Source organism: Gymnogyps californianus, chromosome Z (genome assembly GCF_018139145.2).
Source record: "Gymnogyps californianus isolate 813 chromosome Z, ASM1813914v2, whole genome shotgun sequence".
NCBI lineage: Eukaryota > Metazoa > Chordata > Aves > Accipitriformes > Cathartidae > Gymnogyps > Gymnogyps californianus.
In genome coordinates, this window is record NC_059500.1 from 75,760,882 (window position 1) to 75,776,559 (window position 15,678).

The window sequence follows — 15,678 nt, forward strand, 5'->3', positions numbered from 1 at the left end:
TGAGTGCATTCCTTCACTTATTTATTTTACCAGTAAAGCGTGGTTTATGGCACGTGGCAGATTGTTACAAATGGGTCAAATAAATGCTTCCTAGTCATAATGGTGTTTCAGGTGCTCACTGTTGCAGTTTTGGAACTGCTGATACAAAATATGAACAGCAAAGCTCTCACCCAGAGATTTAGGGTGGACAAACACAACACAGCCAAAGATTTCTGGTAGTAAGTGACTTAGCCTCGGGGCTGCTGAGCCAGGTACATTTCTAAGGCATGGTGTGTGTCTGGACTGAATGCTGTGGGGCTTGGTTTTCATCCTGGACCTTCTACAGATGCAGGCAGGTCACTCTTTCTGTTCTCCTGATTCACCTCCTCTCTAAACACTTCTTGTCTGACACCTTTCAGGACTGAAATGTCAGGGTGGGCACTGCGGTGGGGGAAGTCAGTTCCTTTCTCTGCTTGCGCAAGTGAAGCCCTGATCTTGCCCAATGCCACTGGATGGTGTCTGTCGTGATCAGGACTGATCCTGGACTGACTGGTCCAGAGCACCAGCCTGCCCATCAGCAGCACTGCTAGCTAATTGACAAGCTAATAGATAAGGCTGTCATATTAGCATGCCGGCAACTCCTCCCCTACAAAATTAGCTTGGGAAATGATAATAATTACAGATGGAGTTTGAATCCTGTCTCTGCTGGCAATGGGTGAAATTGGTTACTGCCCGATAGCTCTTTGTTGAGCCAAGGAAAATGAATTGATGGTCTCGGTTCAGTTCCTAAGACATGAGTTTCTACAGCACAGGAATTCACCCATGGGGGACACCTTTACTGCCAATCTCAGCAGTGGCTTGGAGACATGTGGGCATAAAGGCCTGGCTGCCCATTCGTCCTGACAGCTAGTCCTCACTGGAGAGGGCTGGACCCCAAATAGTGTATGAAGTGGAGCTTGCTGTCTTGGTAGCCCACATGTACCCACAGTGTAACCAAAGAAGAGTGGGGGGACCTCTTCTGTGTCTGCAGAAAGGAGAGATAGAGCTAGTTCTGGCAGTGGTGGGCAGTCAGAAACTGAACCATTGTGTACCTGAGAATAGTAAATGAGGCGACACGTTTTTAATGTATTAGGAGCAACCAAGGGAACTTTGCTTTTGTTTTCCTCAGCAGCCTAAGCCCAGACCAAATGCACTGAAGAACTCAGCATCCTGGAAAGCATTCTGCATCTGAGGCTCCACAAAACTGCCATGCCACTGGATCCATCCCTGACTCTGGTCAAGCTGGACATCTCTTGGCCCAGGAGGAATAAGCTTGTTTGGGAGCTGTTGGATGCTATGAGGTGTATTTCTGCTTCTTCCTGGGCACATCACTGGGCAGAAGACCACAGAGCAGTCCTTACTCTTTTCTGGGGGCTCTGCTCTGTGCTTTCTTCCACTTCCCTCATTTCATGGATCCTTTGACAGCCAATCCCTTCTCTCTCTTGTTTGCTGCCCTTTGCTCTCTCCATTTTCTCATGTCTCCCTGCTCTGCTCTTCCCAAGGAAGCTTCATTTTTGGAGCGAGAATTTTGTCCAGTCCCTCACAATGCAATCCAGCAGGGTAGGACTTGTTACCGGAGAGCAGAGTGCTGATGGTGTGAGACACAGCAGAAAACAGTGCAGATGGTCTCCACTGTTATTGTACATCACACACTGTTACAAGAGAGGCACTGGGCTCTGGGTGGCTAAGAAGCTTTGGCAGAAGAGCACAATTCCTGTTACTATGGCTAATGTAGAAATGGCAAATGCTCTTGCACTGCTGCAAAGTGACTCACAAGATCATGGCACAACAGATTATGCTCTTTGTCCCCACTATATGTTGTGGCACATTGCCATGTTCAATAGCTCTGCAAGCTGAAAGACTAAAGGGCAGGCATTAATACAGAAAAAGGTCGGATCTCCAAAGGGGCTCAGACTAGTGGAAGGGGAAATATTTACTCCCTTGCTATTCTGTCCATGCCAAAAAGTGCACTGTGAGGTATTATGTACTGGCTGAGTTTGGAGAAGGTAAGAGCATGGCTTGCAAAGACTATACCTGCAAGGAATGGTTTTCTAGTGTTACTGCATGGATCCATAGCCTGGCCAGAGCCACAGAAAAAGCTAATTCCTGCAGGGACTGGGGCTGTGGTCAGAGACCTGGTGAGTAGGGATGTTCGACCTACTCTTGTCTTTGCCCCAAACCCATGGATGGTTCAGTAGTCTCACTCAAATGATACCGTGTGTGTCCCTGCTCCAGACAAAGGGAATCTTAAAAAAAGAGCACAGGGGAAGACAGAAAAAAAAGAGTGAAACTACAGAGTAAATACAGTTACGTGATATGGACCTGTTTTTATAGTGCAAAGACTGTGGAGCTCTGGAGTCCGTTAGATGCAGCATCAAAAATATTATAGCTAGACACAAAGGTGGACGTGTAGACAAACTGCACAATTAATGGGATTTATTTGGGTCTGAATGATGTGGATGCCATGCCTCTACAGATTTTGATTGTCCTGTTTTGCTATTTTCGGGCAACAAAGAACATTCTGCTACAGGATATAGTGGTGTGAACCCACATTTGAGTTTTTTGTGGAGTATGAAACAGTATGTGAGAGCAAAATTCAGGCTTTAAACAATATATGGCAAGTCATAATCATAGCAAGACTATGGTTATGTACATAGTACTGCAGCACTCTTAGCCACTTTCAGAATGAGAGATATAGCATAAAAGAAAGTTGTTTGGAAGATGCTGACTTTGGATGGGGACTGACACGTTCTTTTCTTCTCTATAATGTTAGTGCAATTGCATGCTCAGCTTTAATATTTTATTTCTACCCTTGCATTTAGAAATACAGACATGAAGAACCACAGGGCAGTGCCAGAAACAAATGCTACAGAGGAAAGTGTGAAAAATCCCATAATGAACAACGATGGAATAAGCTGCCCAGTGATGAAAATTTCTTTCTAACCCCAAGCAATTAGTGACTGGCTTATATCATAAAGCATGAAGGTTTGTGTCCTTTCTACATTTTTATCTAGTCTAATATGGCTGTGGATGTTCTCATTACCCATATAAATGTCTAATGCTTTTTTTTTTTTTATGCTGCTGAGCTCCAGGCCTCAATAAAGCCTGTAGCAAGGAGTAAAGTTTTGGAGAGTGCATAAATGCTCATGAGAAGGAAGAGAATAAGACAGAGCAAACACATGATGTGTCCTACACCCAGACAGCTACAAAGGGGCTTGCTTTCAGGGTTTCATTGCTAGTGGGGACAGGCAGAAGTAAAACAAGAGGTGAGTGTTTGGCCTGCCACTGTTCCCTTTACACTTTTGCTATAACTTAAGATGTCACTAAGTTATGAGGAAGCTGAGCACTGAGAAAGACCAATATATTGCTGAAGACACACTGAGATAAATCCAAACTTTACACAAAGCAGACTATTTGGATGTCAGCTTTATCGGCAGAAAGGAGCCTCTCTGCCTGCAGCAAAGTGGAGCAAGGATGACTGTCACCTTTCAGTGTGTTAGGCTGTTGGTGTTTGTGCTGGGACTTACTGTGAATTGCTGGCTGAGCAAGTCTCTCCAAAACTCAGAGAGAATCAGATTAAGGCCATTGACTTTTATATAATCATGGAAGAAATACCTAACTGAAAGCTTTCTTTAATTATGGGGGTAGTTGGAGATCGTAACAAAAGCTCAAGTCATTAAGATTCATCTAGAAAGATCATCTTTTCTCTGATATCTGCAGTAATGGATTGTGGAATATTAGCTAAAAAGCTAAAGCTAGATAAACCAGAAAAAAAGACAGACATAGAAATAGATGGATAAACAGAGACATGATAGACTGGCAAACAGGTAGATATTTAGATAGATAGTTGAACAGATGGCTATATTTATATAACCTTAAAGACAGGGTGCTTTCTTGGTGCTGTGATTGAGCTCACTGAGCACACAAATGGCTCCCTGCAATCTTCTGATGCCTCTGTAAGCCTCCAAGAACTCTCCATCCCTCTAAGCTGCTACAAACATGTATATACATGCCTAACTTTTAGCACAGTAAGACCCTTGATTTCAATTCTGCTTGAAGTTGAACTTATGGCTAAATGTTTACAAAGTGAGTGTGGGGAGGATGATAATTATTTTTCAATACTCTTGGTATTTCTGGGCTTTCCTTTGCTGCATTCACAGGGTGGCTTTTTTCAGTGACATTGTCTGAACTGTAACTAGGTAAGACTTGTATTTCTACTTTATGTGGTATTTTTCCTTCTAGCTCATGAAATCTCCTGTGATGTTGAATCTTCTGAATTTTCAGGACTGGCTGAGATTGAAAGAATTTTTTTCTTAGGGGTTTTGTGGGCTTTTTGGCTGGAGCATCTGACTCCGTGTTTGATTTCCTAACAGACTAGATCAATCTATGAGTGCCCCAGGGTAAAATACTTCTTTGCCAGCTGGTGGCTAGGATCAATTAGCAACATTTACTTAAATTTTTATTGTTACGATTGTTATTATTAGTATGCATACAGCAATGGTAAGGAATGTCTTCCTAGCAGAAGTACAGCTTGGAGGAGAGGACTATCTCAAATCTTGAGGATGCTGAAAAAATATAGGTGCACATTAAGGACTTGTAAACTCCTGAGTTCTTGGTGATTACAGCCTCAGAGTGTCCATATATTTGTAAGTACAGGTATAGAGGCAGGTGTGTATCCTTTAACCTCCCTCATTCATCCCTGACTGCCAGGGCTTGCAAAATCACTCCTTCAGTGCTGGTATCTTTTGAGCTAGTCACAGTCTGAATCCCAGCAGCAGTTCTCTGGTGGTGTGCCACAAAAGGGTGAAGCTGAGCCCATTCTGTGGCAGTATTAAAGGAGCTTCAGTCTCCAGGCCTGGTAAGGCAACAGAATTTGGATGCACTGAGCATTTCGGAGACTAACACCTGCTGCCTGTGCACATGGTCTGAGGCATGGAGCAGTTTGGGTCAGCAGCCATGTGGACCCTCCGGACTCGTCCTTCCAGAGCCACCCGGCTGCAAGGGAATCCCAGCAGGAGATACCAATGGTGGGTGCTAGGAGATGCAAACAGGCTTAGCACAGCTCTCTCAAGGCTAGCCAGGAGCAAGACCCTTGGGAGTACCGCTAGGAGATCTGCCAGTATGAACTGGTCAGACCTCAGATCAAATTTTAGCTAAAGCAAAACATGGTGGGTGTCCTGATTGTATTCACCAGGCAAGTGATCCAGCAGATGAGCACTCAATTCTTCAGCATAAAAATTTTCCACCTCCAACATGCCGTTAATGTCTATCATGCAGATGTAAGTGTTTAGAGTAAGAGCTAACTATACCAGTGCTAGAGTGAGCCTTGATGGTGTGGGGTAGAATCCTTCTGAGGTAGCTCATGCTAGACAAAGCCTGTGGATGTGGACAATCTCCCTAAGACTGAAGGAGCAGGTTGTGGGCACAGCATTGGTCTGGCTTACCTGGGTAAGGGTGGATGCCATTAGCAAACACAGCTTCTGCAGCAGGCTGCCCATTAGCCTGCGGAGGGAGGCCAGTGAAACCATTCACCCCAATTGGAGATGGGATGCTAGGCACAGCTGGTGCAGTTATGCCAGGAGGCGTGCTTCCACCTGCAAGTGGGGAGGACACAAAATCAGAGCTGGTGAGTACTGGAAGCAATAACTACACAGAGAAAACTGCTGACACAACAGCTGTGACCACCACACAGAAACCTTCTGATAATCCAAGAAATGAAAAACCTCCAAAGCTGTTGTGCAAAGAAAGGGACTGCTTGCCATTGCTCCTTTGTTTGGAAAGCACTTAAGAAAGGCTTGCAAAACTTTCTGCAATAGAATGAAGCTTTTGCTTGGTGATCATAGTCTCTAGACTAGATCCACGGCTAACACCAAGCAATAGAAAACTACAGAAATATCACCCTTGCTCCTCAACTTTCTCCCTGGAGTATTACCTGTTTAAATTGCTAAATAAGCAGATATGCCTTTCTTAGATATCATTTAGCACCAGAAGAAAATTCTCAGTCCCACCTTTCTATAGCAGTTCCTCTCAGTTTCTATTTGGAGATACCAGGTTTGTGGGAGTACTAATTTCCAGGACTACTCTGTCTGCACTCTCTCATGAATACACATTCCATGTACAAACTCATTCTGAACTTTCTCAGCACCAGGGATCCTTAAAAGTTTTGGCAAATTGATTTGTAGCCTGAAGGCAGCCAATGATACTTTTTTTTTAGTGTCCCTGTTCGGCCCAAACTTGACTTTGTAGAGTTTTAGCAGAGATCTCCCACTCAACAGGGGCAAAATTTGGGCTAGAACTGTACTCCTCCCCTTCTTCCCAGATGCATCCTGGGGGAGACTGTAATGTTGCTACTTCGGAAGAACAATTTAATCTTTATGTTTTGGGTGAGATCCTGTCACCCACTGGTAGAGAATTCTTAAATTTCTGAGGGGAGAATTAAATCCCTCTGCTACCTTATTGTCTGCTCCTATGTATGTTTAAAATGACTGGGCAGTCTGTGCTTCTTGCAACATATTCAGGATGTTTTTGGGGACCAAAAATGAGTTTTCAATAAGTGTAAAATTGTATTTTTCTCTTGCTAGCTGTGAGTGGGAAGTTAAACTATCTTATCTTCAGCAATATCTTTCTGTGTCAGGGTACACTACTGATTGAAAGCACCATTTTTGCAGTAACTTCTTTTTTAAACCAATTGCAGAAATTTTCGTCACCATAGCAGCATTCCATGATGCGTTAGTCCAATAACACACTTCAACGACTGCTTAAATCTGTGTTGGTGCTTTAAGAGAGCCAATACAGATGCATAAGATGTTTTAATATGTTCTGATTTGAGTAGCCCAAAAAGCAGGCAATATTTCAGCTCTTTTCTTATACCCTGAGCAGAGAAGCTGCTGCTTCCCCTTTGCTTATTTAAATGGTGTTGGCCTTTAAAAATGTCCTCTGTGGAGGTGCAGGGAGCCAGCAGTGGCAACTGAAGTCCAAAGGCAATGCTCTTAGCATATGCCATCAGCTTGCAAATCACAAAGGCTAGTTAAAATTTCAGTTGCTTTTCTCGATCTCTCCTTTATTTGCATAGACAATGTAAGTAATTTTTTCTACAATTGCAGCAAGGGATTTGTGCTTGCTATTTTGTGCATGTCTAAGGAAGTTTAGGCATATTCATTGCAATTCTTTAATTTTCTTCTTATAAAGAACCCCTCTGGAGAGGTCAGATCTGTAGTTGGAGTGAAACTGGCATAATGCCACTGCAGAGAGCGAATGGTGGTGGTGCATGCGAGTTGTAGATTTCATCCCTGGTTTGAGATCTCTTGCTGCAGCTACACCAGGTGCAGATTTACAACATGGAGAGAGGGATGAAGAAGAGAAGGAAGGAAGGAAGCCTAAATGACATTTCATTTCTAGCCCCTCTGTGCAGTTAACAGAGTGGCAGACCCACTGCAGACCCAATTTTCACCCAGATTATACCAACGATGGGAGAAATGTAAAACTTGAACCAAACTTTCAGAGATGTCAATTTAATTGCCTCGCAATTACGGACTGTTGTGTGAGATAAACCTGACTCTTGATGGGGAACTGTCAAAATGCCAGGAAACAGCATAAAATTTTTATGGTCTGAATTACCCACTGGGACTGCCTACTGCACTCCATTGACTGCAGGCCAGCCAGGTGACTAGTTTAAATTAGATGTCTAACTTTTGTATGGTTAAAGCCAGGTGAGATGGACCCTGTCTCTAGTCTGTTAGATTTGCCTGGATCCAAAACTCTTTAAGTTCCTAGGTCCCATGGGAACTTGTGAGCCTGAATGAGCTCATGGCCATGTCCCAAGGAACCCACTCTCCTAGAGGCGGGGTGCACAGAAAACCGGCTGGATTAGGAGGCCTGAAGATACATACCAGCATAGAAGCACTGTTCTCAGCCAATACCTCCAAAGCCTCTAGGACTTCTGGGTTACTAATGTCCTTTTTCTAGCACAATTTTTCTTTTGCTTAGGAAAGATCAAAACACTTCTTTTTTTCCCCATGTTCCAAACACTTTTTCTAATACCTGTTTTTCAGAGAACTTTGAAATGTTTCATTTTCATTCCAAGTCAGAACAAAGATATACTTCAATGACTGGAAATCCTGCTATGAAGCAGAATGATCATTTTCCATTTGGCTTTCTGAATGCTAACAAAAGCCAGCAGGAGAATTCACGTTAGGCTTCAGATATCTCCTGGCTACTCAGAAATCGCTGCTAGTGTTGTAGGCTTGCTTGCTCAGATGTTATGTGAAACATTTTCTATGCATCTTATCACAAGCTTTGTGAGTGTTTGTGAGTAATACAAGGAGTCATTTGAAAGTCTAAACATTTCACCCAAGGAATAATTGTCAATGGACATTTCCACAACCCATTACAGAGGTTTTTCATGAAGAAAGCCAGCCGTTCAAGGTAAATCTGCAGTAATGCCAAAGTGCATAGGCTCCATGATTGAAAATACGTCATGAGGAGAGTGCAAAATTGGCCACCATGAAAGAGGTCAAGGGGTCATCTAAGCCAGCATCTTATTTTTGGTAATGACCAGTCATGGGTGCTCTGGAAAGCATGTAAAAAACATGAACTTTCCTCTCCTGTATTCTGACAGTAAGAGTTTAACAGTCCCCAAAAGGCACCGGGCACACCAGAAGAGGAGCAGAGCTTACACCGAAGATGGGCTGGGATATTTTTCATGTGCTGGATATCATGGTAGGCACAGAATTTGGCTGTTGTACTGCTATTTACACACCTATGTCACAGAACTCGCTCATTCTCAAGACTTATTTATATGCAAAAGAGCTTGTGCTTTTTTGTGGTGGGGCCATCACAAACCACAGCCTGGATTCAGCTTTCCAGGCCCTGAGAGCATTTGAATTCCAGGCAATTTTTGTTTGATGTTCTCTCTGCTCCTACCAACACAAAACAAATCTAGCTAATGCAAATATGATAATCTTTCCAGCAGCGAGTTTAAAGGGTGCACATATAATTAAGCCACTTTTCTATTTGGATTTGCAGTAGCTCCATCGACTTGTTTATACATTTATCGTTGTGTAAACATATATTTTGAAATGTGTGGCATAAGATTTTTGAGTCAAGCGCTTTTCCTTGGGTCTCCATAAGTTCCCGTGGAATGAGATCTGTCTGTCTCTCCCTTTTTTTCCCCCTGATATTCTAATAGAAGCAAAGGAAAAGATAGGTATTTGATCCAGTAGCTGCTGACATTGTTCCCAGCTACAGATTGCAAAGAGAGGCTAAGCTGTGTGTGAACGGGGAGGTTTTCTTTGGCAGACAGGTTAGCAGAACTCAGTTCATTAGAAACGGCCCCCAAGCCTGCACTGCTGCGGTGCCATATCTCCCTGCCATCCAGTGTTTCTCAGCCATGAGGCATCTTTCCTGGCTGCTATGTCAGATGGCCCTTTCCTGCTCCAGGGCTGCTGCAGACCTCTTCATGTTCAGCAATGAAGCTGCCCCTTTCCTCTCTTGCTGCTCTGCTCTGGAGTCCCAGATCCTGCTCTGCCCAGCACTGCCTGCACCACATCTCACCCCAAACCTTTGTCAAGCTGGTCCCCTCCAAGCCAGCTTGATGCTTCAAGGTTCACAGAAGGGCACTGGTATGCCATGTCTTTCTGAACACAGTCCCATCCCCAGTGTCTCTCATAGGAACAATCTGCATCACCCCAGGGACCCTTTTATCCCAACCTGTCCCTTAGAAATGGTCCTCTGAAGATGTACCTTTGAGTCCTCTGCTCCCCTACCAGACTCAGTGGTATATTGCAAAGCTCTCCAAATTCTGACTTCTTTCCTCTCATGGTTTGGCCCAACTTTCCCTGCTGCCCTACTTCCCCGCTGTTATGCCACATGCCTCTCCATGACTACCAGCCCTGACGGTTCCTTGACCTGTTCCTGCCCAAATGATTTCCTTGTGCTTCAAGGCCCAGGAAAGCCAGTCCTGTTTCCATCTCAGCTTAATTCTCTGCCCACTGAATCATATACTGCAGCTCCTAGCATGGGCTTCTTGTGACACCTCACAGCCTAGCCAGATCCTGGCAGCCCTTCACTAACTACCTGTCTCTGCCCCAGCAGCCAGAAACCGTCTCACCAAACACTTGCATTCCAGCTAGCACCAGAGGTCTTCCCTGAGTACCTCCTGTCCTATTTCACAGTAGGGGAAAGGCTTACGTGTCCCAAAGACATAGCTCATCTTGTTAGTGATATTGCATCTCACTACAAACCTTATTTGGTTTGTCTTTGGACCAGTCCGGCTGCGACAGCACCAGCACTGACCCCTTGGACATCTATATGCACTACTAGTAAACCAGTGTAGGTCACTGGGGATGTTTTGTGCCATTTGGAGGGTGCTCAGAGCTAAAGGAAAGTTGTGTAAGGGATAAAGCTCAGAGGGAAGGGTCATGGCTGAGAGCCCTTTCCAATGCCTTCCCTGCCAGCATCCTTCCTCTTTCCCAACAAACCCATTGCATCCCGGCTCTGGTGGGTCTCAACCCCCTTGCTCTCCTGACCCACCAGTGAGTGCCACTCAGCATGGGGCACAGCTAGCCCAATAGCCCACTGCTGGTGAGCCCTTTGACTTTGCCCTTACAACTGTTTCACAATACAGAAGCTGACCTGCAGCTGGCCCCAGCCCTGGAAGAGGGGGTAACAGCCTTTCTCTGCCCCTCTCCCCTCTCCTAGACCACAAAAGGATCTGGTTGGCTCCACTCCTCACTTCTGGTGGCCTCCACCAACAAGACCAACATTTCAGTAAACACCCACTGGGGGAGAACCTGTCAGCTAACATCTCCTGCCAGGTCTCCTCTGTGATGTGGCCAGATTTTCCTGCCCTTTGCCCTCTCCAACCCCCCTGGCCCCTTACCTGAGGTTGGTGTCATGGGGGTGGCCGCCAGGCCGTTCATGTTCAGAGCTGCCATCTGCTGCATCTGGGCTGCGGCAAAGGCTGCCATGGGGTTCAGGTAGCCGCCCTGCGCCACCGACGCCATGATTGCGGCTTGCTGCTGCATCAGCTGGAACAAAGAGAGCAGGGAAAAAATATCACGCGGTCGCTGGCAGGGCAGCCTGTGGCACCGGCACCAGGATGGGGACCCAGTGAGGGTGTGAGGCATCCCTCTGCTTTGAGACATCAGCTCACTGTGCCTGTGGTACCCCCTAGCCTTGGCCTTCCTTCTCGCTATCGGGGCTGGAGGCAAAGTGTGTCTTTGCATCTTGGGGTCTTTATGGTCCCCACCCCCACAATGTGTTCCCCAGTGTGGAGGTCTCCCGTGAGTTGGACTCAACCCTCTGAGTCCCTGGTACTTCCCTGATGAGAAAGGCAGAGAAAAGACTTTGTATGATCCTGAGCAGAGAGATTTCATGGCTTACGTTGCTTGTATCAAAGCTCTGGGAAAGCACTGATGGCTGCTGATGGGAGACCAGTGTATGTGGAGTGGTGGAGAAAGGGGATCCCTTCACCAGAGCAGCAAGCTTAGCTAGTTCTCTGTGGATAACCTGATTTGTTTCCATCTGTCAGTGACAAAAATAATTTTTTCTTATGCTGCTGGGAGGCCTCCAGTGGGCACTGAGCAAAACCATGACCAAACTTTCTAACCAGATTATAGCACTTATTTCCAGCACAACCAAACAGAGACTCCCAGAAGAGCTGTACAAGAGAAGGGAGCTCTCCTACTTTAGTAAGATTAATACTGTGTAGTGGGAAAATCCCTTCCCTGTGGTTTTGATCTGGTATGACTTCCTTAATTATTTTTTTCCGGAAAGTGATCAAAATGCTGCCTCTTTCAGGGCACCAACAAAAGGCAGAAATAAGGAACCCAGGCTATATTTTCAGGCATTTGGGAGTAAAAATTTTGGAGCAGAAGGGTGGTGAATGGTTATGCATGCTGGAAATGCTTCTTACATTAAAACCAGACTTTGCTGTCATTGTTTTACACTCTGAACCTAGCACACGGTTGGTGCAGTTCATGTGTACAGTATGGCTGCAGTGGGCTTGTAAAATACTCCTGGTGTGAAGGAGAAGACAGTTTGGATGAAGTTGCCTCTTGTCTCCTTCCCTGGAGCTGTACAAAGAGCCAGACAAGGTAAGTCTGAGTCCATATCTAACACCCACTAGTGACCAGTGGTGGATGCTTAGAGAAAGTGTCGGGGAAAGTGGATGAGCAGAGAGTGAAACCTCATTCTGTTCATTCCCCAGCCTCTGGTAATGTGTGACTCGATGATAATAGTGGAGAAGGAAACTGTTTTTCTGTAGTGATTTGAGAAGTGACTCATGTCTTTGCTGTCTCCAGAATTGGAGTACCTCTGTTTTGCTGCTCTCTGTGATTTCACTCTCTCTCGCATCAGGAAATCACCCTCTGATGCTGTTGTTTAAGCACACAGGACACGCTTCTCAGCATTAAACAGACCTCGAAAGTCATGGCAAGGAACAGACTGTTCCCTACTGTTCGCTTTAATATTGAAATATTGGGTAAATTAGCTGTTCATACACATACACACTAAACAAAATCCTTGAAATCACTGCGCTCATTCAAATGCTGAAACTTTCCTTGTCACCATCGGTAAAGAGACCAAAGTAAAGGATGCTCTGCCACTGACCTGCTGTATAACTGTGCACAAGTTGTATAAACTTGCCTTGGTTTCTCCAGCAATAAAATGGGACACAGGATACCTGCCTCCCCACGTAGGAGTGCTTTCAGATCTACAGATGAAAAGTGCTGTACTAGGGTTGAGTACTATTATTTTTTGAAGCCTAATGCAGATTGGTGGCAAGGTGGTGGCTTTCCCTTTGATTGTTAATTACCCTTTTTTATTATACCCTGCATAAGACACTTTCACATTTTAATTAGTGATATCCTGTTCTTTGTAATTACTGATGGAGTGATTAGACAGTCTTTTCTATTATAGCACAATGCTGATTCCCCTTTAAGGAGTACATTTGTTTCTAGGCATCATTTGAGTTTATTCTCCAGAGAAGGCACTGAGCAGGTGATTTCAGTAAGTATGCCAATGAAGTGAATGTGGAAGGGGGACTCCATCCATCTTTAACACTGGATTGACTCCAGTGCTAGGTGTGCTGACTCACATCTCATTTTCTGTGCTGGATATTTTCACCTGGGGACAGCTGAGGATATAACTGGCCGGTTGCAGAAATGATGGCCAAGATCTGTGCCTATAGGATCTGTTTAGCGCTGCTGATCAAAGAAGCATCTCTCTGAGATGGATGCAGTTGCAAGGGCTGGGGACAGTCCCAGTCTGGCCTTTGCTGACTTTTCTCTGTGTTCCTCCAAAGCTGACCAGAGCTGCATGAACAAACACACCTCAAAACATGGAGTGACATGTGACTGGTCATGTGTGTGTCGTGGTCAGTCTAGCTGGCAGATAACAGCCTGGTATTTGTACCAGAGACCTTCTAGGGCAGGCAGGGGACTATGTTTTTGGCATTTCCCTTTGTCAGATTCAGTAAAGTAAATACAGCAGGTTTCCTCTGAGCTGGTCACCTATTATGGTTGACGTGGTAACAGGCAGAGGAGTCTAGGCCAAGATTCATCTCTCTCTTCTGTACCCGAATACCTCTGGGCAGATGAATTGCAGCTTTGTTTCTCCCTATTTTCTGCATGTGGAGCCCCAGGTGATCAGTTCAGCTGCACGTACCAACACAGCCAGATGAAATCATTCCCACCCCTTACCTCACCCTCAGCGGATATTTTTGGACCTTGGTTCCCAACCATTTAAAAGAAAAGTGTTAATTCTTTTTTCGTTTTTGTTTCACCTGTGCTGCAAGAGAAACAGGACTCTATCTAAAAGATACCACATTGCCAATGGTAGTACAAATGATTGTGCTGCTCCCAAGACAATTTCCATTTTGCACTCAGCAGAGCTAGGCAATCACTTGTGACTTTATTTATGGCTTATGCACTTTCTTCTCCTGCTTATGGATGTCCCTAAGCTGTTCAGAGTTAACTCCACAATGGCAGGTGCTCCTCCTGGTTTGCAAACCAGGTGACCTGACTGTGCGACTTCTTGTGTATTCAGAGGGCTTATACATTTGCAGTGGAAGATGCATGTTTGTAGAATATACCTTGGCTACATGTATGCTCCTTTTTGCAGTGTAATGTCATTCATGCGTTTCTGTCACAGACCTTCAGAAAGAAGAAGGTATTTTCTCTCTCTGTATGAGAAGAACTAGGTGATCTTAATCTGCTTATTAGTGCTGAAGGTGCAAGGTCTGCAGCCTAAAGCCCGGTGGGTTTCAGTGAAACAATCACTTAAAACTGGCCGTACTCCCACAGAGACTGAATTAGGATCTTGAGGAGAAAAAAGTTAAATTTAGCTTAGGGTTAAAAACCTAATGCGGTAAAAATAAGGCCCTAACCTGTGATTTGGGAAACTAGATTCAGTTGTTTCTGCTACAGCAGGCAACTGTACAGCTGCAAAGAGCAGCCACCCCATTTCTGTTACGCTTAGTGCTCTGGGGATACCCAAGATGCCCTGGAGACCTGGAAAACCCCCTGGCATACTGAAATGAGCTGTAGCCCTGTACCTCATGACCCAGAGGATGTACAGCTCGCTGCACCCTTCAGAGCCAGCCCGTGGGGTAACCTGGGGTCTCCTCCAGAGCTGGAAGGAGTATAGCATCCCATACCTGAACACAGCCACATACTCCAGCTAACTGGCTTTGTTTCCTTGGCTAGAGAGGGGACCCCAGCCATGTCCCAACCATGTCTGGACACCTCAACCCTTGATAACACTCCTGCCACTCTTCTGCAGTCACATTTCCCGTTCATGCCCTTCCTTCTCTGGTTGGAGGTGCTCAAGGGTAAAGGTTAAGGGTCCTTCCCAGCCCAGCAGCTGATGGTCACAGCCTGGCCGAGTCCAGTGGCATCGTGGGGGTGGGAGGATGGGAACTCAGTCACCTTGAAAGAAGCTGACAGCATAGTCCTACCTCCTTCCCCCCAGGGTGGCTCCAGGGAAATTTAGAAGAGGAGGGCAAGTCCTGTAATGGTCACCAGTCTCCTGTATAAAACCTCTGGGGCATTCCCAATAAAAGGCACCCCACTCCTTCCCCAACTCCTCCTGAAGACAAATGTCCATTCCCCTCTCATTGCACTTTGAAAGAGGCCCAGTGTATGGTCCCAGTTAATAAAGATGTAGAAAGTGAGGCAGTGACCCCACCAGAGACAAATCAATAGCAGCAGGGCCCCTGGGTATTGTGTACTTTAAAATATGCCATTTGAAATGCAGATTTTCCCTGCCTGGGCTGGGGCTGCAGAGCACTAATCAGAAAGACAGCAGCCTTATTATCTCAAACTGATCCAAGGGGATGGAGAGGAGATTTTCCCTTCCTCAGCTGAAAGGACGTATTTCCTTCGCTTCTCTTACTTCCTTGGCATGATTTTGCCTCAGCGTTTAGAGCTTTTTCCCCTCCAATATTAAAGATTCATTCCCTTTTTCCTCCAACCTGGACTATTGCTCAAATATTTATCTTCTGAGGAGACCAGGAGATGCTACCAAACTGGTTCATGCCCATGGACGGCACCTCAAGAGCTAAGAGCCTGCAGTGCCCATCCCAATGCTTGAGAACTGATGGGGCAACTAGAGAGGCACGGGTAAGGCCATCCAAAGCATGGGAAGGGGTGGTAGTGATGG

At 45.5% G+C, this 15,678-nt stretch overlaps 1 protein-coding gene across 33 annotated transcripts in view; it reads right to left on the reverse strand.

Annotated features, from left to right (window-relative positions):
- The window catches only part of CELF4 (CUGBP Elav-like family member 4), a 754,916-nt gene that overhangs the window by 36,466 nt on the left and 702,772 nt on the right, over positions 1 to 15,678 (reverse strand). For all 33 annotated transcript variants that reach the window (XM_050912572.1, XM_050912562.1, XM_050912550.1 and 30 more), the window contains 2 exons: positions 10,898 to 11,045; positions 5,463 to 5,612 (listed from right to left, as the gene is read on the reverse strand). In XM_050912572.1, the coding sequence (XP_050768529.1) occupies positions 5,463 to 5,612; positions 10,898 to 11,045 (298 nt within the window). The remainder of the gene's footprint in view (positions 1 to 5,462; positions 5,613 to 10,897; positions 11,046 to 15,678) is intronic.